We start from the raw sequence: 21,636 nt of genomic DNA, 5'->3' as shown, positions 1-21,636 counted from the left end.
CATGCTCATATGGTGACTCTGTTTCCCCACTTGTCACATAGACGCCACCATTCTGGTTTTTTTTAATATGAGATGTAAATTACCCAAAGTAACGGATCAGTGAATTTTTACTTATATACACAATAATATGCCCAGCGCCCTGATGAGCCCCCCAAGTGGTTCCTGTTGATCATTAACCCCTGCAAGCCTGACCACATTTTGAGTTCAACTCCGACACATGACGCTGGCTTGTTTTTAAACCTCACATAAATTACACACACACAAAGTTATAACTAATATGATTATATAAATATATATTTTTTTAATATTTTATTTGTCAGAGAGAGAGAGCTTCTGTCCTGAAACATCTGGCCCATTTTTAAGTGGAAGGATCTCTCTCGATGGAGGCTTGGCGGGCTGAAGAAACCTAGGTCGGGAAAAGCTCAACAATGCAGTCCCGTGGCACAACATCCCCAGTCCACTGGACTCCCATCATAGAACGCCAGGCCCAGGGTGGGAGAAATGTGCTTCTCACAGTTGTGGAGGCTGGGAAGGCTACGCTCAAGATGCCAGCGGATTCAGTGTCCAGATTCACAGACAGCACTCGCTCTCTGTTGTCCTCACACAGAAGGGGCGAGGGAGGTCTCTGGGGTCCGTTTTATAAGAGCACTAAACCCATTCATGGAGCCTCCTCCCTCATGGTGTCATCGATTCCCAAAGGCCCCGTCTCCTAATACTGTCACATCGGGGATTAGGTTTCAACATATGAATCTGGGGTGGGGGGGAGGGGGAGACCCATTGTCTGTAGAAGCAGCGAAGCAGGCTCACGCGCAGTCTTCACCCCAGCACCTGGGGCTCTGACCGTGAATACGGTCAGACACTGCTCCGTCTACATCCCCCCACTTAACGCTCTTACCAAGAATCTGGAAAGCAGCTGTGGTACAAAGGGCAAGAAAACGAAGCTGATGGATGAGGTGGGTGCTTCCAGGGGCGGGCGCAGTTCAAGTCCCAGTGGGAGGTGCTGCGGGACCTGAAGGGAAAAGCCGTTGGGTGAACCCGAAGACACCGGAGCTGCACGAGGATGCAGGGAAACCGGAACCGTCAGACATCGCTGGCGGGAGCAAAGAATGGTGCCTCTCCTCCGCAGGTTAAAGATGACAGTTTACCCCGCGGCCCGGCAGTTCTATTTGCCGCGAGGTGCTCAACAAAACCGAAAACACGGGTTTGCACAAAACCTTAAGCCCGCGTGTTCGGAGCAGCATTATTCCTAAGAGGGAGAACATGGAAAGAAACCAAATGTCCACCAGGGTTTGAGAAGTGGATGAATCCTATGTGGTGAATCGATTGCATGGGACACACCGAGCCAAGGTGGAACCAGCCTAGAGAACGACCGTCCTTCACGCAGCCAGGGACAGGGCTGGCGGGGGACATCCACGGGTCCTTGCTGGAGGAACTTGGACTGTACGCTGCCCCTCACGGGAGGGTTCTGAGCTCGGCAGGGACACCGCCGTGTGAGGGCTTTAGGATTCCTCTGAAACTAGTGGCCTGAGGTCAGCAAGAGAGAAGCCTGGGGGCTAGGGGAGCTGGAGGCAGGCATGGGGTCAGAGCACGCTTTCTGGGGGAATTAAGTCGGGAAAAACCCAGCCGCCTTCCCTGCGAAAGGTTACCCTGAGCCCAAGTCCCAGCAGCCCGAGGTAGGAAATGCTGTTGGGGCAGGGTCCAAAGTAGTCACAGAGGGGGCCGGGGGCCTGGTGGGCACCGCTCCACGAAGGGCTTTAGTCTTGGGTCGAGAGGGAGCCACGGAAGGGCACGGTCAGGCCTGCGTTTCAGAAAGATCCGCTGTGCAGGCGGGCTGGTGGGGGCCGGGGGAGGGGGCCGGCGCCGCGACACGGGCCCGAGAAAGAATGAGGTCCGAGCCCGGGAAGGTGGGCGTCGCAACCATGCCCGTTTTCAGGGGGAAAACAGGCTCCGAGAGGGAGCTCGCCCCGAAAACCTACACCGCGCGCCTGCAGCCCGAGTCCGCCCCGCCGCAGCTCCAGCGCCGCCTTCGGAGGCCACGTCCCTTTCCCACACCCCCTGTCTTCCGCCCCGCCCACCGCGGCCCTTCCGGCCTCCGCTGGCCTCTCTATGGTTTGTTGGGTTTGTTGTTTGTTGGTTTTTTCCCCTCCCGCCCTTCTACACACACACGCCTCCTCTCGTTGCCTCGTTCCCCTCCCGGCCCGGCTGCTCTATCCGCCGCCACCCTCTCTGTGGTTCTCCCCTCGCCGCCGCTCACACGGTGTCGGCTCTTTCTCGAAGGAACTCCGTCCCGGCCGTCGGCCTCTCGCGCCCGTCCGAGCGGGCTGGGGCGGCCCCTCTGGTCCGGCCGGGCGGAGGCGGCGGGCCCGTAAGGAAGTCCCGGGCAAGGAGGGACCGCGACCTCCAGGGAGGGACCCTGGGGAAGAGGCGCGCCGTCCGGGCCCTCCTGGAAAACGCTCCGGCCGGAAACAAGCGGCCCCGAGAGGAAGGGTCCGCTTCCCGCTCGGGCCTCCCCGCGCCGCGCGGAGGGATCCCAGAAGGATAGCAGGTCCTCGGGGAGGCCTGCGGGGCCCTCACGGTCCGCTCCGGCCAGTCACTTAAGAGCGGGGAGAGGACGGAGCCGGGTCAGGCCCGACACTCCTGAAAGGACTACGTCCACTGGCAAGCGTGGGGGTGGCGCGGTGGCTGTCACCCTTCCGGTCCTGCCGCCGCTGGGACCCGGTCTCGGCGTCGCCGCGCGTGTGCGCGCCTCGCTCCGCGCGTGAAACGCCGCGCCGGCGGCTGGGCGAGGCGCAGCCCGCAGCCCCGCGTCGGCCCCGCAGCCCCGCGTCGGCCCCGCAGCCGCACGCGGCGGACGCTGGTCGCGGCCGCAGCCGTCTCGGGCGCAGGCCCGGCAGGGAGCGCCGCGTCCCGGCTCCCGGAGGGCTGCGGCGCGGCCGGACCCCCCCGCCGGCGTCTCCGGCTGCTGCCGGTTCGCAGACTTCCCTGGACGAGTTTCCTGGGAGCCTGCAGCGTCCCCGCCGGTGGGCGCGCCGCAGAGGCAGCGGGAACCGAGGCCGCCCTGGCTTCCACCTTTACTTATTTTTTAAAAAGATGTTACGTGTTTCCTTATTTGAGAGGGAGCACGTGCAGGGGGAGGGGCTCGATCCCAGGACCCTGAGATCATGACCCGAGCCGAAGGCAGCGCCCCTCGTCTCTCCCTTCAGAGAGCTTACGGTCGGATGAGAATTTTCCATGGAATTGATGTGAGATTCTTAAAAATCAGATTTTAAAAATCATCCACAGGCTCAAGGGGCCCCTGGCTGGCTTGGTGGGAAGAGCACGCGGCTCCCGATCTCGGGGTCCGGAGGTCCAGATCCACACTGCTGTAGGGATGACTTAAGTAAGAAACAGACAAACGGACATCATCTGCAGGCTCCCTCAACCCCGCGTTTTATTACGGAAATTTACAACCAAAGAGAAAAGTTGGAAGAATTGCATAGTGAACATCATGTGCCTACCTTACAGGCGTGTAAGTGTTAAATGTCATCTACAGTTTGATCCTAAAGGATCATGTTCGGCGCATTCTTTTTTTTAACAGCTTCATTGAACTATAACTCACATATAGTTTACCCATTTCACTGATGACTCCATGGTTTTTAGTATATTTACAGATATGTGCTGGCCATCGGCACAGTCAATTTTAGAACATTTCATCACATCAAAAATAAACATTGCACCCTCTAGCTATCTTGCCTCTCTTCCCTCGACCGCCCTCCACCAATCCTCTAGCCCTTAAGGGACCACGAATCTGCATTTTCTTAAAAATTGTATTTATTTATCTGTCAGAGAGTGCGCACAAGCAGGGGGGAGCAGCCGGCAGAGGGAGAAGCAGACTCCTCGTTGAGCAAGGACTCCTTTGCAAGACTCAATCCCAGGACCCTGGGCTCATGCCCTGAGCCGAAGGATGACTCTCAACCAACCGAGCCACCCCAGTCATCCCTCTACTTTCTGTCTCTGTAAATTTCCCTGTTCTGGATAGCTCGTCTGAATGGAATAATAAAATGTGTAGGGTTTTGTGTCTGGTTTTTCTCACCGAGCATAATGTTTTCAAGGTTCATTCATGTTTTAGCATGTATCAGTACTTCATTCCTTTTTGTGGAATAAAAATTAAAAACCTATCTTATGGATAATATATATCCACATATTAATTTCCACATAATAAATATATTACATGTTTTTTACCCATTCATGAATTGATGGACATTTGCATTGTTTCCACCTTTGGCTACTATGAAAAATGGTGCTCTAAGCATTTGTTTACAAATTTCTGTGGGGACAAATGTTCTCCTTTCCCTTGGGTACCTCCCTGGGAGTGGAATTGCTAGGTCCTATGGTAACCCCAAGAGCCAGTTCATTTAAAGAAGCAGGAGATCCAGGCCACCAAGGAGAACTGATGTGCTCACAGCAGGGACAGAAAGAAGCAAGACTAGACCCCACGTCTTCCAGCTACAAATCCAGGGCTCTTTCTGCCATTTTATAGTGGGTCCATGTAGCCAGACTTCTAGCATCAGATCCTGAAATATCGGCTGTTAATGTGGTGCCAGCCCCCGAGGGACCCAGGCAGACAGGGGAAAAGGTAAGGAGTCCACGTCTGTTGAGCACAAGCTGGTTCCAGGAATTACGCTGGACCCACAGCCTTCTCCGTGTGCTGTTCTCAGTACAGTCCCGCCAAGTAGCATCGTGCTGCCCGCTTTGTGGGCGGGAGCTGGGGACTGAGAAGACACCTCTTGCCCAAAGTTGCATAGCAAGTGGATCGATGAATCTGAACCCACGGTTGTCTGACTTGAAAGTTTGTGGTCACTCCGCTGAACTAGGTCTCCTCTGCAAACAGTTGTGTCTATGAGGACGCAGAGCTGACATGGACCCGGCCCACAAGATAGGAGAACAGAGGATGAGCTCTATACCTAGATACAGGATCATGAATTATCTCACTTAATAGAAGGAGCCTCGATGAAAAACCATGTCACACCGATCAGATCGGCAAAAAATGAAGTTGGACTATCAAAGATTAATAACGACTTCAAGCAACGGGAGCTCCCACCCACTGCTGGGGGAAGCGAGTAATCGTTACAGCTGATCCTAGCGCCTAAGTCACACTTCACATAGAGCGGCTCATTTAATCACCATAGCACCTAGCACTTAACCGTGTTAAGTAAGTACTATTATCTTTGCTTTACAAATGAGAAAACAGAAAGGGCTACTTTTCTCATTAGCCACAGCAGATATCTACAGTGCCTAGGACTCATGACACTTTCAGGGGCCCATGAGAAATACTTTCATTTTGAAATCAGAAGAAAACAGAATGCAACCCAGCCTGGTTTATGTTCCTCTTTACACCAACACAGTCATAAAATTTAATTTTAAATGCATTTTTTAAAATGAAGGAGCCACAAAGGGCAGAAATCCCGGGGCGCGCAAAAGCACTAGAGACGGTGAGTGGTGAAATAATTTACTCAAGAGGGGCGTGGGGCGGCTCAAGCTGTTGAGCATCCAACTCTGAATTTCGGCTCAGGTCATGATCCCAGGGTCCTGGGATTGAGCCCCGCATTGGGCTCCTTGCTCGGTGGGACGCCTGCTTCTCCCTCTCCCTCTACGTGTGTTCCCTCTCTCGCTTTGTCTCTCTGTCAAATAAATAAATAAATAAAATCTTTAAAAAAATAAAATAAAAATAAAAAGCAACTAAATAATACAGATGGGAGTTGAAGATGTCAAATAGTTTTTGACCAAGCAATTCAACTTCAGTGACATAATACAGAGAAAGCTCCCTTTAGGGTTCAAGGAGACATGAGCAAGAATACTCCTGGCAGTACTGTTTGCAATAATAAAAAATTGGAGCCAACCCAATGCCCACCAAGAGGAGAATAAAAACATGTCATGGAACATGATCATCAGTGGGGTGTTATGCCGGCATTGACATCAGCAGTTGCTAGACTAGAAGTATGGATGTACACAAATATAAAAAGGGGAGGAGAAAACAGAGAATGTTAGACTGAAATTATATCATTTATTAGAAAAATTTTTGTTTTTTTAAAGATTTTATTTATTTGACAAAGAGATCACAAGTAGGCAGAGAGGCAGGCGGGGGTGGGGGGTGGAGCAGGCTCCCTGCTGAGCAGAGAGCCCGATGCGGGGCTCGATCCCAGGACCCTGAGATCATGACCTGAGCCGAAGGCAGAGGCTTAACCCACTGAGCCACCCGGTGCCCCTAGAAAAATTTTAAGGTTCAGCTGCTTTTAGTTATCTGGACACCCAATGTGGGACTTGAACGTAGGAGCCCAAGATCAGGGGTTAACCTGCTCTTCCGCCTGAGTCATCCAGGCACTCCTAATTGATTAGAAAAACAATTATTTCCTTAAAGGTTTTGTTTATTTACTAGAGAGAGAGAGCGTGAGCAGGGGGGAAGGGCAGAGGGAGAGGGAGAAGCTGACTCCCTGTTGAGCACAGGGCTGGGTCCCAGGACCCGGGATCAGGACCTGAGCCCCCCAGGCGCCCTTATTACAAGAAGTTTACAGCACCCAGAACAACATCACACTTGGTTTACGCAGGGAATAAGGAAGACGTGGCCAGGAGCGACAAACAGAAGAGACAAAGTCTAACCTCGGGGGAGGGCGGGGGAACGGGTGCCGGGGCGCAGCCTGGATCGTATCTGCGGTGTCGTTCGTGTCTTTTAAGCTCGTTAGCGGGTCTGGGCAGCTGTTCGATTGCCGGACCCTCTTCACACAGAAGCCGCTTCCGCTGAGATCGGCGCCAGGGTCAGTAGGGGCGGGGTGAGGACAGACTCCGTCTGTGCATCGGTCGAGACGGGACCCCGTGCGCCCGGCGCGCCGGTGGCTCAGCCCATGCAGCGGCGGCCCTCAGCGCGGGGTCCTGGGGTCGAGCCTCACCTCCTGCTCCGCGAAGCGCCTACTTCTCGCTCTCCCTCCGCCTGCCCTTCTGTCCAATAAATAAATTAATCTTTAAAAAAATAGCGGACGCCTCCAGGAGTGCCAGCGGGGCGGCTCGCGGCTTGGCAGAATCAAACCTTTCCGGACGCCGCACAAACGCTACGCGTCCCCGGAGGCCCGCACCGGGCCGGCTCCCCGCGGACGCGCTGGAGGTCGGGCGGCCGGAAACCGCCGCAGCCAGCGGACCCCACGCGGGGACGCGCGCGGGGACGGCCGCGGGGAGCTGCCGAAGGGGCCGCGGCTTGCTGCCCCGGGCGGTCCCGGGGCCGAGGAGAAGCACCGGGCCGGGCCAGCCGCAAGGGACGGCCGCGCCACCGCGCCCCGGGGAGGAGACGCGGCAGGTTCCGGCGGCGCGGCGCGGCTGCAGGGGCGCCCCGTACCCTCTCCTCACCGCCGCGCGCACGTGGCCGAGCGGAGGCGGCTGTGCGCGCTCCAGGCCCGCGGGGTCGCGGCCGGCCCAGGACCTGCCGTGGAAGCCCCCGCGCCGGCCACCTTCGCGCGGCCCCCCGGGGCGGCGGCCAGACCGTGTGGGGGTGGCGCGGCGAGGCTCCGGCGGGAGTCGGCGGACGGCCACGGCCTGCGGATGCCGGTGAGCCGCGGGGAAATTCGGCCTGGCCGCGGCCCCCTGCGCGCCCCACACCGGCTCCGCCCACCGCGGTCGACAGGTGAGAAGAGACGCGGCCCTCCCCTCGGGCGGGCGGGGCGCGGCCTCCGCGGGGCCACGCCCCTGCCCGCCCGTGTGCGCCTGCGCAGCGCCGCTGACGGCGGCCCGAGCCCCGCCCCCTCCCGCAGCGACCACGGGCATGGGGGCGGGGCCTGAGCACAAGATGGCCGCCGCGCGCCCGGAGCCCCCGAGTCCGAGCTCAGCGGCCCCGGAGCCGCGATCCCCGGAGACGCCGGACGTGGTGCGGGCGGGGAAGGGACCTCGGCCGGGGACTCGAGGCGGGAGGAGGTCTCAGGGCAGGGGGCGGGGCAGGGGCGGGGCCTATAAGGGCTGGGCGGGGGAGGTATTTAGGGCTCCGAGTCTGGGGGCGGTGCTTCTCGGGGTGGGCGAGGGGCGTGGCATAAGGAGGAGCCTATGAGAATGGAGGGCGGGGCCTGGCGGGGCGGGGCCAGAGGAGGGGGTTGGGTGGAACATCTGGGCGGGAGATGAGTCCAGGGAGAGATCTGAGATTGCGTTTGTGTAATGAGGGGGCGGGACCTCCCGAGGGGCGGGGCCTCAAAAATTCTGGGGCTAGTGGACTTGGGTGGAAGATAGGGAAGGTCACCCTGAAAGGCAAGGGTGGGTACTTATGGTCGGAAGACCCACGTTGGAGTGATTCTGCAAGAGTCTGAGTGACGTGTCCCGAATGCCTAAGGGAAGATTTTAGGGGGGAGGGAAGACTGCTCCAGGTGACTTTGGAACTTTCCCCACTCAGGACTGGAGAGTAACAACAAACATTTCCTGAGCTCCTACTTCAGCTCAGTAGGTAGGGAGGTGAACCGAGCAGATAAGGACTGTATTCTCTTGGAGCTCACAGTCTAGAGGAGAGAAAATAAAAGATATTTATTGTGTTACATGCTATAAAGGAAATAGTGAGCTGATGGAGTCAGGGGGGTAAGGGGGGCTAAATTTAGATGAGAGAAGTCAGCTGTGTGCCGGCTTATATTTACACTGGGGTCAGAGACAAGCAGCAGTCAGATCATGATGGATATTATGATGACGGTTTTGGATCTTAAGGGCTGTTGAAGCCATGGGAGGGTTTTGAGTGGGAAAATGACAATCCAGTTTCCATTTTCAAAAGGTCATTCAGGCTGCTTTGGGGAGAGAGCAGGCACAGAAACAGGGGTTCTGCTCAGGAAGCTTTTTCAGTTGTCAAGCCAAGAAATAACTGGCTTCTGACTGGGGTAGAAGAGGGAAATGGCTGCATTTGTGATGTGCTTGGGATAGGAGTGGAAGTCTTGAGAGAGATACTGCAGAATCCTGGAGGATGGAGGGCAGGATCTGGAGATTGAGGGGCCCAGTATGCTACAAAGGAGATGGGTGTTTTAATAAGTGGGGCGTGTTGGGGAGGCCCTGTGGGAGAGTCCACAGGCTCCTGGTTTTTTCTCCACCCCACCCCCCCCCAGGTCCTGGTGCCTGATGATGGCCGCCCCACCACACCCCCGAGTGACCTCATCGAGATCCAGGTGGTGAAGGTGACAGACACCACGCTGGTGCCTGAGCCCCCGGAGCCAGGTTCCCTCCACTGTGCCTTGTGCCCAGCTGCCTTCCGGCTGGTCTCTGAGCTTCTGTTCCACGAACATGGCCACCTGGCAGGGGCGGAGGGCGGCGGGCAGGGTGGGGACCCCAGCCGGTGTCATGTGTGTGGCCACAGCTGTCCGGGCCCCGCCAGCCTCCGCGCCCACTACAGCCTGCACACGGGGGAGCGGCCCTACCGCTGCCCCCTCTGCCCCCGGGCCTTCAAGGCCCTGGCGCCTCTGCTGCGGCACCAGCACCGACACGGGGTGGAGCCAGGGACCTCTCAGAGGCCTCCGGAGGTGGCTGCGGCTCGAGAACAGAGGCCCGGGGTGCCCCAGGAGAGGTCGGAGGTGGTGATGGCGGCCGCGGCGGCGGGCGCTGCGGTGGGGAAGCCTTTCGCCTGCAGGTTCTGCGCCAAGCCTTTTCGCCGCTCCTCTGACATGCGCGACCACGAGCGGGTGCACACGGGCGAGCGGCCCTACCACTGCGGCATCTGCGGCAAGGGCTTCACGCAGTCCTCGGTGCTGAGCGGCCACGCGCGCATCCACACCGGGGAGCGCCCCTTCCGCTGCGCCCTGTGCGATCGCACTTTCAACAACTCCTCTAACTTCCGCAAGCACCAGCGCACCCACTTCCACGGGCCGGGCCCGGGGGTGGGGGTGGGGGACTCTGGCAACCAGCAGGCCACAGGGGCCGAGGGGCCAGGGAGCGGGTGTGGGCCAGGAAACACTCTGGAAGAAGGGCAAGGGGAAGGGGCCAAGGGGAAGGTGGAGGTCGACCAGTAGGCTGGGAGGCCAGGGCTGCGGGGGCCTTGACACGGGGGGGCAGGAGGCGGATTGCAAGGGGGGGGTGGGACAAGGAGGCAGGAGAGGGGAGATTGGGGGAGACGTGACAAGAGCTAACGGAGATGGCCATGAGCAGCTAGTGTGGGAAAACACAGGGAGACCCAGTTTTGGGACACCCACAAACCCATACAGCACCTCCATGAGACTCAGAAAGGCACAGACACCACCCGGTGGATGCCCAGCTAAATGTGAGGACCATGGGCTGGATGTCACTGCCCAATCAGCCTGCTCATTAGGTGCGCTCGTGCAAGACACAGCTTGTCCCCACAGAGCCTGGGCACTATGGAGGGAGCCAGGGTTAAATGGAAGGGGCAGAACCAGGGTCTGCCCTGGTGTCTCTGGGCTAGCCCATCATCTACGGAACCCTGGACTATCTTGGGGCCTAGGGTGGGCCAGGATGGAATCTTTTGCCTACCTCACTGGATTGCACTGAACCTGGGATGCCTACCCACCCTCAGGCAGAAGACGCCCACCAGGTCCTCCATAAAGACTCTGGGATCCCATCACCTCGAAGCCAGAGGGTCCCCATGTCCTAGCCAAGAGCACTCAAGCCTCAAGGATGTAAGCCCGACCGTAAAGATCTTGACTCCAAGAGCTGCTCCCGGCTCCCATGGTCGTCCCTCCTTAACCCACCGACTCTGAAGCCACCAAAAAATTCCGGACAGCAAACAGCCACCTAATATCCCCCTCATAAGGCTTTAGGTTCAGAGCCCACGGCCCCCAGAGCTACAAAGTAGCCTCGGGTTTCTCTGATTTCCTCCCCTCCTGATCTGAAGCAAACAGCTTAGTGCCTGACCCAAGGCTACCCCAAGGAAGGGCTGAGAGATGGCAGCATGGTGGCCTGTGTACGGTGGGTGTGGGATGAACTGAGTCACTGTGGTGGGCTCGAGAGGAGGACCTGGGAGCTGGAGGTGGGGAGCCTCCAGTTCTACTATTAAAGGACTTTCTGAAGGGTCTCTCTCTGTCAGTCTTGTGTTTGGAGGGTGGAGGTAGAGGGTCTATACTGTGGTCTTGCCTCGAGGAAGAAACTGCAGCCACTCTCTCTCCAAAACTGCTTTCTCATCTTTAGCTCTCTACTCAGAGATGTTACGTGGTTCAGCTGTGGCAGCAGGTTTAGGGAAGCTCGGCAAAAGGAAGGGATCCCTGTGACCAGTACGCCTATCTTGAAGGGAGAGCTCCAGATCGGCACACCTTCCTGCTCACCCAACACCTCCCACAGGATATCCTTTAGGCAGGTCAGAACACCAGCAGACGTCAGTTTCCTCCAAAGAAACACCTGCATTTCCTATCACTGGCATCACCACCCGAGCTAGAGACCTGGGCAAGTGCCTGAAGCCTTCCTCCCTCGTGCACTCATCTAATCCCCATCCTCTTCCCTTTCCCACTGTTGGGCCAATTCAGTATCTTTGGAATCTGAACGTTTCCCATCATCAGTACTCTTGTAGGTCAAGTCAACAGTGGCCTCCCATTTGGGTGACTACCCAGCAGCACCAACTCCAATCTCCGTACGACAGCCTCATAGACCCACGGCTCCTTGCAGCTTTGAGAAAGGATTCAGGCATAAATGTCTATAGGAGCTGGGTGGCTGGATGCAAGGGGGAAAGCCCAGCGCCGGAGGGGACACAGGGCAACGGGCACTTCGGCTCAGAGCTGACCTTCAAGGTGGGGCAGGAGGTGGTGGGAGTTTGGAGAGTGTGCGCCCGATCTGAAGACGGCAATGGTTACCCAGCTCTGGGAGAGTGCAGGCTGGGTTGCTAGATCTTGCAAATTTTTCAGAAGTTGCATTAGTTAATTATGCAAAATCTTTTGATCTCCAAATGTTGGCAACTAAGTCAAACTTTATTATTTTTTAAATCCATGGGCTAAACAAAGGCTGTCAGCGGCCTGTGTCCAGCAGCTGCTGGCCTCCGGCTTCCAGCATCATCCAAGCTCCACTATTTGGAATCCAAAGCCCTTCAGGATCCGGCTTCCCATGCCCCAGCCTCTCCAGCCACACTCAGCTTTGAGGTTCTCAGTCGGGTTTAGTTAGACACACGAAACCCTCCTCCTAGCGTTCTTTGCCCACGTTACCTGGCAGGCTTCTGTGGCTTTTGTCATTGTTCGAGTGTCATCACTTCCTCCTCCAGGAAGCCCCCGGCTCTAAGAAGGTGACTCCTCCGTGCTTTAAGCGCCCAGTGGTCATTCCATGTGCTTTTTATGGTGCTGCCCCTGGGGACGCTGGCACCAGGTGTGTCTCATGCCGGGTCTTCAGCACTAGCGTGCATTGGTCACACTAGGCTGCTGCCCTCGTGGGGGCCAAACCGGACCCGCCCAGGCAGTGCCCCTGAACCAGCTCTGTCTTCAAGTTTCAGTACTGACAGCACCGTGGGCCCACACAGTCCCACTTCTCCCACGGATCTGCCAGGTGTCCTTGGAGCCGCTTTCTTCTCCAGGACCTCAGCCCCCTCTTCGGACAAATGGGAGAACTAAACGCACATTGAAGGGCACATGGCTGGCGGCTCCAACAATGGCAATGAGGGCTGTGGAGGGGCTTTTGAAGCTCCTCCGAATTATCCTGGAGGGACAGGCGCGGCGGGGGTTCGCTTCCACCTTACTTGAGGGCAAGGAGCATGTCCCGTTCATGGGTCCCCAGTGTCCAGTGAAGGACCCCGCCGACAGGGGCCTCAGGAAATGCTGGCCAAGCAAACAACTGCCGAAAACATCTCGAAGGGGAGGAGTCTGGGTACGCTGTCAGTTTCTGAGAACAAAACTTACCTGTCGTGTTCATCTCTCTCTGCTCAAGGTGCAGACTACAGCTTGGGTATGATAAATCCTCAGCAATTCCCAGCTGAACAAGGCAAAGCAGAAAGCGTGAGCATGAGGCGGAGGGTGTTTGGGGAATCAAAAACCCTGGGAGACAAAATTTCTCAACTTTCCGCTTGTCAGCGCTTAATCTCCTCCCTGGGATGCAAGAAAGGACTGCAGCGGCCCTGTTGGTAAGATTTATTATTCTCCGCTCTGTACAAGCCGCGTCTGCCCCCCGCCCCCACCCCCACAATCCAAAAGAGCACCCAGTCCCCTTGTGCCCTCCCGGCTCCGCTCATACTCCACCTTCCAGCCAGATCCCAAAGGAATGGGGAGGGGCCGTTCAGACCCACGTCCTCCACCACAGTTTACTGGGGGACAGAATGAGGAGGGTTACAAAACGGGGTTGGACGGGGGATCAAGTTCAGTGGCTGGCAGGGTGAGAGGAGGGCCAGACAGGTCCAGGATGGGAGCGATCCAGTCTTGAGTCTGTAGGGCATGGGCCGTAAGGGAGGCTAGTCTGTCCGCGGTCCTGAAGGACGGCCGGGGCAACAGCGGGGAGGGGTAAGGATCTGATCAGCAGCGGGGGAGGGGTGAGTGCGGGAGGGGACATCTGATTGGAGCCGCGAACGGAACCCCGCCCTCCTGGTCAGGCGTCCTTTCCCGCCAAGGTGCCCGCCCCTGCCCCAGGAACCCCCAGGCCCTCAGCTTTGTGGGCCAGCCGGTGCTTCTTGAGGCCGTAGGTGTTGGCGAAGCCCTCGCCACAGGAGGAGCAGCGGAAGGGCCGGCCGCCCTGGTGGGCCGCCAGGTGCTTCCGGAAGTAGCCGGGGTCCTTGAAGGCCTTGAGGCAGGCCGGGCAGCGGAGCTCGGGCCGCGGCGGCTCGTGGGCGCGCTGGTGGCGCAGCACCGAGCTCAGGTAGAAGAAGCCCTTCCCGCAGTGCTCGCAGCGGTAGGCGCGCTCCCCCAGGTGCAGCCGCTGGTGCTCCAGCAGGTTGGAGCGGTAGCGAAAGGTCTTGCCGCAGGCGCCGCAGCGCTGGGGCCGGGCCACGGCGTGCAGCCGCCGATGCTCCGCCAGGCTGGAGGACTGCGCGAAGCGCTTGGCGCACACGCCGCACTTGAAGGCGCGCTCGCCGGTGTGCACCACGCGATGCTGCCGCAGGTACCAGGAGCGCAGGAAGCCTCGGCCGCACACCCCGCACCGGTAGGGCCGCTGCTCTGTGTGGCAGCGCTGGTGGCGCATCAGCAGGGCCGCCTCCCAGAAGCGCTTGCCACACACCGGGCAGCGGAAGCCCCGCTTCTGCCGGTGGCTGCGGCGGTGCAGGAGCAGGTCGTAGGCCCCCGCGAAGCTCTGGCCGCAGAGGCCACAGCCTAGGGTCCGCCGCACCAGGTGCACGTACTTGTGAGTCACCAGGCCCAGGAAATGCTTGAAGCTCTGGCCACACGTGGCACAGCTGAAGCGCTCAGGGCCTGAACTGGCCCCCCCACTGCCCCCAGCCACCGCCGTCCCGCTGGCGTCGTCAGCCCCAGACACCCCGGCCAGTGCAGCCACAGCCGCCCCGACCTCTCCCGCCAGGCCGTTGTCCAGCACGCTGGCCGCGTCCGCGCTGCCGGAGCCGTCCTGGGGCTGGGGGCCGCCGGGCGCCGGCGGGAGCAGGCGCTCGGGGGCTGCCTGGTGGACCAGCTTGTGCCACATGAGATTCTCAATGAAGCCGAAGGTCTTGCCGCACGCATCACAGCCGTAGGGCTTCTCTGCCATGTGAGCCTCCTTGTGGCTCATCACGTGGAAGAGGTCGGGGAAGTGCTCGCCGCAGTCCGAGCAGGCGTAGCTCAGTGCATCGGCGGCCCCCGCAGAGGTGGCCGAGGCGCCCGGCCCACATGCCCCTGGCGCGCCCTGGGTGGCCGGGAGGCCGGCGGCCCCGGCCAGGGCGCAGGGCAGCTGGAGCCGGTGCACCTGGCGGTGGCGGGTGAGGCTCTGTGGGTAGCCGAAGACTTTGCCGCAGAGCTCACACTTGTAGGGCCGCTCGCGGGTGTGCACCACGTGGTGCTTGCTCAGGTGGAAGGACTCCCGGAAGCGCTTCCCGCACACGGGGCACTGGTGGGGCTTTTCACCCGTGTGGATGCGCTCGTGGCGCTTCAGAGTCTCGCGCCGCCCGAAGCCCCGCCCGCAGATGCCGCAGCAGAAGGTCTTCCCAGGCACGCTGGCGCCCGAGCCCCCGGCCCCGCTGGTCCCTGCCCCGCCGAGCAGCAGCGGGTGCGCGCCCAGCAGCGGGACGGGCACGGCGCCGTAGACCACCGCCGCCGCGGCCGCCGCGGCCTTCTCGCTGTCCGTGGCGGGAGGGTCGGGGGGCAGGAGGTAGGGGCCCGCAGGGAAGGCCGGCGGGGGCTGCGGGACCGAGGCCGCGGCGTCCTTGGGCGCGTCGGGGGCGGGGGGCGGGGCGTGCGCCGCCTTGTGCCGGAGCAGGCTCTGGGGCGCCGAGTAGGACTTGCCGCACAGGTCGCAGGGGTACACGGGCCGAGGCCCCGCCGCGCCCGCGTGCGCCGCCTGGTGCTTGAGCAGGTAGGCGGCGTCGCGGAAGGCCTTCCCGCAGACGCCGCACGGCAGGCGCAGGAGGTCCGCCGAGTGCGTCTTCACGTGCCGCTTGAGGCTCTCCCTGCGGTTGAAGCTCTTGCTGCACACGGAGCAGGAGAAGGGCTTCTCGCCGGTGTGGATGATCTGGTGCTGGTGCAGGTGGCTGGGCTTCTTGAACACCTTCCAGCAGAGCGGGCAGGCGAACGGGCCCTCGCCGCCCCCCGCCGCGGGAGGGGGCACGCCCACCCCGGCGGGGGCACCGGTCCCTTCCGCGGTGGTGGCGGTCCCGGTCGCAGCTCCGGCGGCGGCGGCGGCGGCGGCTGCGGGCGGCGCGGGCGGGCCAGAGGACACGGGGGTCGGGGCGGCGGTGGGGGGCGCGCCGGCCACGGGCGCGGGCAGGCCCAGCGGCGGGAGCGGCGCCCCCGGCTGCGGCGGGCCCCCGGCGGTGGGCGGCACGTCCTTGTGGCAGCGGCGGTGGCGGATGAGGCTGGAGACGTGGTTGTAGGTGCGGCCGCAGACGCCGCACTCGTACGGCCGCTCCCCCGAGTGCACCAGCATGTGCTGGACCAGGTGCGAGGACTGCTTGAACGACTTCTGGCACACGCCGCACGGGAAGCGCCGCTCCATCAGGTACTTGAGCCTGCGGAAGTAGCCCTTGTCGTCCTTGCTCGGGTCGCAGGCCGCCCCCGCGGCAGGTCCCGGCGGGGTCTGGGAGGGGGCGGGAAGAGGCCCCGGGGTGCCGGTGGGGGACGCCAGCCCCGGCGTCACCCCCGGCCCGGAGGCGGGCCCTCCGCGTTTCAGGTTCCCAAAAAGGTGCTGGTGTCCAGAGAGGTCGACGATACCCCACTGCGGGGCGGGGAAGGCAGCATCAAATAGGGGGGGCGGGGGGGGCCCGAACGCGGGTGGCAGGGGCGGGTCGGGCTTCTTAGCCTGGGAGGAAGAGGAGGAGGAGGACGAGGACGAGGACGAGGACGAGGATGAGGACGAAGAGGGCGCCTCCGCCTTGGGTTTGAAGGTGGACTGGGGCGGGTAGTCGTACTGGGGCGGAGGGGGCTGGGGCGGCGGCTGGGGCGGCGGCCCGGGGGCGCAGGGCAGCGCGGCCACCGCCTTGGCGTGCTCCCCGTAGAGCTCCATGGGCTCAAAGCGCTGGTGGTTGAGGAACTCCAGAAAGTCGAAGGGGTAGCTCTGGAAGTGAACCCCGTCCTCGCCCCCTATGCCGCTGCCCCCACCACCCCCGGCGGCACTGCCTGCTGCGTTTGCCTCCATCTTGGGCGGGGTGGGCGACGGGAGACCCTGCGGAGAAGAGGACGGGGCTGAGCAAACAGGCCCCGGCGCGGGACCCGCGTGCGCCCGAGGGCGCGGCCAAGTGCGGGGCCGCACTGCATCTTCCAGCCTTGCTCCTCTCCTGCCCTGGCCCTACACCCCACAGGGTGGGCTCCTCTGCAGCTGCGGCAGCCACCTCCTTTCTGTTTCCTCTTTGCTCCTCCTCTCCCACCCCTTCCATTTTCCCCTTGCTTCTGAGGTCTGCACACATTCTTTCTACCCGACCCGGGCCCCATCCCCAGGGCTCCCTGCAGACCCTCACCTCCCCACCCCCAATCTCGTCCTCCCGGAGTCCCTAGCCTCTGGTCACAGACCCCGGGCAAACTCTCCGGCCTCAGCACTGTGCCCTATCCTCCTCTCCAAGACACACACATGAGCCCTGTCCTCAATCCCCTCAAGTTTTGATTCTGTAAAATGATAATAAAAGAGGGTGGACTCTGGAGCCAGAATGCCAGGCCAACTCTGAGCCCCACCACACAGCAGCTGGTGACCACAGGCAAGTGTCCGAACCCCTATGTGCCTGGCTTTCCTCATCTACAGATGAGAGGTTACAAAGCACATCCCTCTGTCCCAAGGCTGATGGGGGCATCCAACCAGCACACTCCGCCTTCGGGCGGAGGCTCCGGGCACCACGCGGGCCCTGGCAAAGTGGAAGGCATTCTACGGAGACCGCTCTCGCTACCGCTAGTGGTGACAGAAAGTCACGACAAACCAAGACAACGGGAATGAAATCAGTGTTGGGGGCCTGTTTTTTTTACAGGTGGGACATAGGTGTGTGGGACGTAGAATGTGTTTGCCTGGAGGAAACAAGTTACGGCAGGAGGACAGGTGGTGAGAGGGAAGGCAGCCTGACACGGCGGAAAATACACGCGCCCTGCACCTGGGCAGACCCGAGTTCAAGGCCCACTCCTTCCCCATCCACACTTTCTCCATTTCCAAAAGGGGCGGCAACCCCTGAGGCTGCCGGGGACTCAAGGGAGCTCACCTAGGATGTAAAGAAACACTTAGCTTTCAGTCCCCAGAACTATCTGTACCTTCAGGCCATCACACACCTGGGAGGAGGCGGACAGCAGACGCCTGGGGAGCGCTGTTCCTGTCCTCACCCCCCCGCAGGGGCGGGGAGGGTCCCTGCCACCCCTACCACGGCAGTCATTCTCTGGGCACCACCTCTACCGTACTTTTCATTCCAGACGGCAGCCGTCCGTGTCTGCAGCCCCTACTCACACCTGAACCTCAGCTCCTACGATTAATTTTGAACCTGAGCCACGCAGGGGCAGGGGAACGCCTCCACCAACTCGGTGCAGACCCAGTGGAGAGAAGGGCCCCCAGTGTGGCATGCTTCGTGGCCATAATCCCTGGCCCCTGGGGGCCTGGCTCTGTGCCCAGCCCACAGAAGGGGTCTGTGGCGACTACCCACAGCCCCCATCCATCCAGCTGGCTCTCTCCCCCCACAGGTGAAAGGTGAGTGTCTCCTCCACTCCCGTCGCCAAGAGGCCGATATTTTTAGCATCTAGCTCTGGGTGTCCTTGGACGAGACTCAACAGCCCATGCCCTTCACACCCCCTCCAGTTCATCTGATCTCCAGAAGGAACAAAGGCAAGGCTGGAGTGGTAGTGGAGGCCTGTGGGTGACACCTAAATCCGGGAGACCAGGCTAGGCGGTCCGGGTGGGCACAGAGAAGCACGCGGTAGAATGGAGGGGGTGGGGAGCCGAGTGTCTTAGGAAAGAAGCCACCGCCTCGGCTCACCTCTCCCAGAGTATATATTATTAAGAGCCAATGTTGCCTGGGCATTTCCTATAGGCCCAATGTGTTCCAAGCGCACTACACATGCTAACTCAATCCCCACAAACCTGTGAGACTACGACATAGGAACTACTGTTATCCCCATTCGAGAATGCGGCTATTACACAAAAACACAGACAAGTCTGTGTTTTTGTGTAACAGCCCCAAAGCACAGACAAGTCAAGTGACTTGCCCAAGGTCACAGAGCCAGCCTGTGGCTCGACCCACCCCCTCCCCCCACAGGGTCGTTTTACCAGGTTGCTAAGGTGGACAAAGGTGGGGTGCAGTTGTAGGGGCAGGAGCCGTATTTGGGGGTGTTCTCTAGGTTATGAGAGGTTATGCCAGGGGCTGGGAGGGAGGGGAGGGGGGTCACCATCTGGGACAGATGGAGCAGCGGTGTGGTAAGACTGTCCCCCAGATCTCAAGGCTCCAACCTGTGCCTGTCTGCTTCGGGCCTCTGCTCAGATGTCACGGCCACCCTGTGCTAATGCTTCATCTTGCAGCACTTGCCAGCACTGTCCCTTCCATGACCTGCTGAGTATACTTCCTTCACCTCGTGTTTACCGAAGAGGATGGGGATTTGGCCCGTCTTGTTCACTGCTGTGGCCCCCCAGCACCGAGCACAGCACCAAGCACAGCACCCAGCACAGCATGGTTGCTTGGTAAGTATTTGCCGATACGTGGGAACTAAACACACCCTCTGAAGTCACCTGTGGTTCCACAGAGAAATCTCAGGGAACCCCAGTGGAGTAAAAATGAAAACACAACCTACCAAAACGTCGCGAAGATGCAGCTAAAGCAGGGCTCAGAGGTAAACTGCTAGCCTCTATTCACAAACGCCTGTCGAATGAGCGAAGGCAGGAGACTGAGCTGCCCAGAACTCCCTGAGGAAGGGAGGGTGGCAGTTAGCAGAGATGGAGGTGGCATGGTGGGGGTCCCCAGAAGAGGGAATTCGAAGGGCAGGGATGTTCTAAGGAGCATCCGACCCAAGGGCCAGTGGAAAAATGCCCAAGAGTGGCGGCTGTGAGGAGCAGGGAGTAGTACTGGGGGGGGCAGAACCGCTCAGGCTCACGGTATTTCCACTGGACAACAGGAGGCATTTCCTCTCCAAGTCCTCAATTAGTGTCTAAGGAGCGGCGAGTCATGGGAGGGTTTTGTGTGGAGAGCGGCATGACTGGGGGCCGGGGGAAGCCCCCGCAGTCCTAATCAGAACGGCTATGTTTACTGTTCAACTGGTCTGAGCTGTAGCATCACCCTGAGGCCTCACAGTGGTCCTGCACTGCTGCTGGGGCCTCTTTCTAAGTGGGGAAACTGGCAGGGCGGTGCAGAGGGTCATTTCCTCAAGGTCACGCAACCAGTAAAGGGGAGAACACGTACTGGATTCCAGGTCTCTCTGATACCAGGACCTGTGGGCCATTCTGTTGCACCAGAGTTGACTTGTGATGAAAAGTCTAGCCTGTTAATAACAGTAACAGTGACACAGAATGACACGGAATGTGAAGTACTTTCCGTGGGCCAAGCTGTTCTAAACCCCTTACGTGTGTTGACTCAGTGAGTCTTCTTGGTAACTCAAGAGGATGGTTACCGTTATTAACTCTGTTTCACAGAAGAAGAGACTGAGGGCTACAGAGGTCAACAAATCCCCTGAGGTCACCCCAGTAACCGGCTGTAGCAGAGCCAGGAACTGAAGGAATGGGGTTTGAGAGTGTTACCCACGACAGCACGCCGTCCTTCGCTACTCACTCTCCGAAACAAGGGAAGGCCCCCACTCCACCTTATACTAGAAACAGACTCCACCCCCCTGCCGTGCCACCTGGCCCCAGAACTAGCCACCAGCATTTACTGAACACCAACAGGCACTGTTACTAGGTGCCTTATGGCACTTGTCTCAGACTTCATAACAGGTTCATAAGATAAGCACTGCTATTACTCATTTAATAGACAGGAGGACTAAAGCCAAACCTGTCCCTCCCCAGCTCAGACCCTGCAGTGACACCCATCTCACTCAAAGTCAAAGTCTTTATGATGACCTGCACAGACTCCATGGCCACCTGGCTGCTCCTCCAATGTGCCAACATTCCTGCCCCAGGGCCCTTGCACAGGCTATTGCTTCTGCCTGGAATACTCCGATTGTTATTTATACACCTCTCTCTCTCCCCCTCACCTCCTCCACGTCTCTGTTCAAATGCTGTCTCCTTGGTGAGGCTCTCCATGACCACTGTAACCTGTCATTCAGACCAACATTCCTGCTCTTCCCAGCCTGCTGCATTTGTCTTTCCCTGTCAGCATCACCTAATAAACCAGATATTCTGCTTGTCTTGTTGTCGGCCTCCTCCTGGAGAAGGTGGGCTCCCAGGACCGAGAACAATGTCAGTCTCTGAAAATATACGTGAAATAAGTGAATGAATGGGGCTTGGAAAAGAGGACGTGGTTTGTTCAGATATGTGAACACTGGAGGAATGCAGGACTCACCACCCCCCAACCTCTTCACTCTTAGGGGGGAGCTGGAAAGAGCAGCCCCCACTTGGCCACAGTTGTCCAGGAGGAACGGGGTTCACACACAGCTGTAACTTTTTGGTGTGTGGCATTCTGAAGCAAAAGGATGACAATGGGAATCTTTTGAAGGAGGCCTTCTTGCCCTCTCCCCTGCAACTACACCCTGTCTGCTACATTGTCTTCACACAGGTATTTTGTTTTTTAATTGTCCCATGAACTAGCATAGGCACTCCACGAGGGCAGGAATTTTTGTCTATTTTGTTCTCTACTGCATCCCTAGCCATTCTGTTGCACCAGAGTGTAAGAGGTCCTCATCAAACACCTGTCGAACAAATGAGTGAATGAACAAATGAATGAATGAACAAATGAAGACCAATTTGGGCTTGGTAGAGATGACAAAGGCCAGATAATTCATCACAACGCCTTACCCCCAAGGCCCTGTGAGATCAAACCCTCTCTCTCCTCGTCTCTTCTTTCAGTTTCTCTGCTCCAAGCCTCACCACGGCCTCACCTTGGTGCTCTTCCACTCACCAGGATCCCAGCCACCTCAGGGCCTTTGCACTTTTCTGGCTACCTGAAACAGTCCACCCAGATGTTTACATGGCTAAGTCACCTCTGCTAATTCAGGTTTC

At 59.1% G+C, this 21,636-nt stretch overlaps 2 protein-coding genes across 2 annotated transcripts; one reads left to right on the top strand and one right to left on the bottom strand.

Moving 5' to 3' along the window:
- Positions 1 to 7,786: 7,786 nt before the first annotated feature.
- Positions 7,787 to 11,005, top strand: ZNF784 (zinc finger protein 784; the record flags this gene model as incomplete). The annotated part of the gene is made up of 2 exons (XM_080829265.1): positions 7,787 to 7,888; positions 9,093 to 11,005. The coding sequence occupies 2 exons, from the start codon at positions 7,787 to 7,789 to the stop codon at positions 9,987 to 9,989; spliced, it is 999 nt and encodes a 332-aa protein (XP_080685391.1). The 3' UTR covers positions 9,990 to 11,005.
- Positions 11,006 to 11,863: 858 nt separating this feature from the next.
- On the bottom strand, positions 11,864 to 19,410 carry ZNF865 (zinc finger protein 865). Its single transcript, XM_080829692.1, has 2 exons — positions 19,281 to 19,410; positions 11,864 to 16,695 (listed from the first exon to the last, which is right to left on the bottom strand). Exon 2 carries the CDS (start codon positions 16,666 to 16,668, stop codon positions 13,483 to 13,485), a length of 3,186 nt encoding a protein of 1,061 aa, XP_080685818.1. The 5' UTR covers positions 16,669 to 16,695; positions 19,281 to 19,410; the 3' UTR covers positions 11,864 to 13,482.
- Between the last annotated feature and the right edge of the window lie 2,226 nt (positions 19,411 to 21,636).

The sequence above is a fragment of the Martes martes genome (assembly GCF_963455335.1).
Source record: "Martes martes genome assembly, chromosome: 17".
NCBI classification, from domain to species: domain Eukaryota; kingdom Metazoa; phylum Chordata; class Mammalia; order Carnivora; family Mustelidae; genus Martes; species Martes martes.
The sequence above is the reverse complement of the archived record's forward strand: the minus strand, read 5'-3'. Positions and strand labels throughout refer to the sequence as shown.

Coding starts and splice junctions, on each gene's coding strand:
- ZNF865 (XM_080829692.1), bottom strand. CDS start 16,668: ATGGAGGCAAACGCAGCAGGCAGTGCCGCCGGGGGTGGTGGGGGCAGC.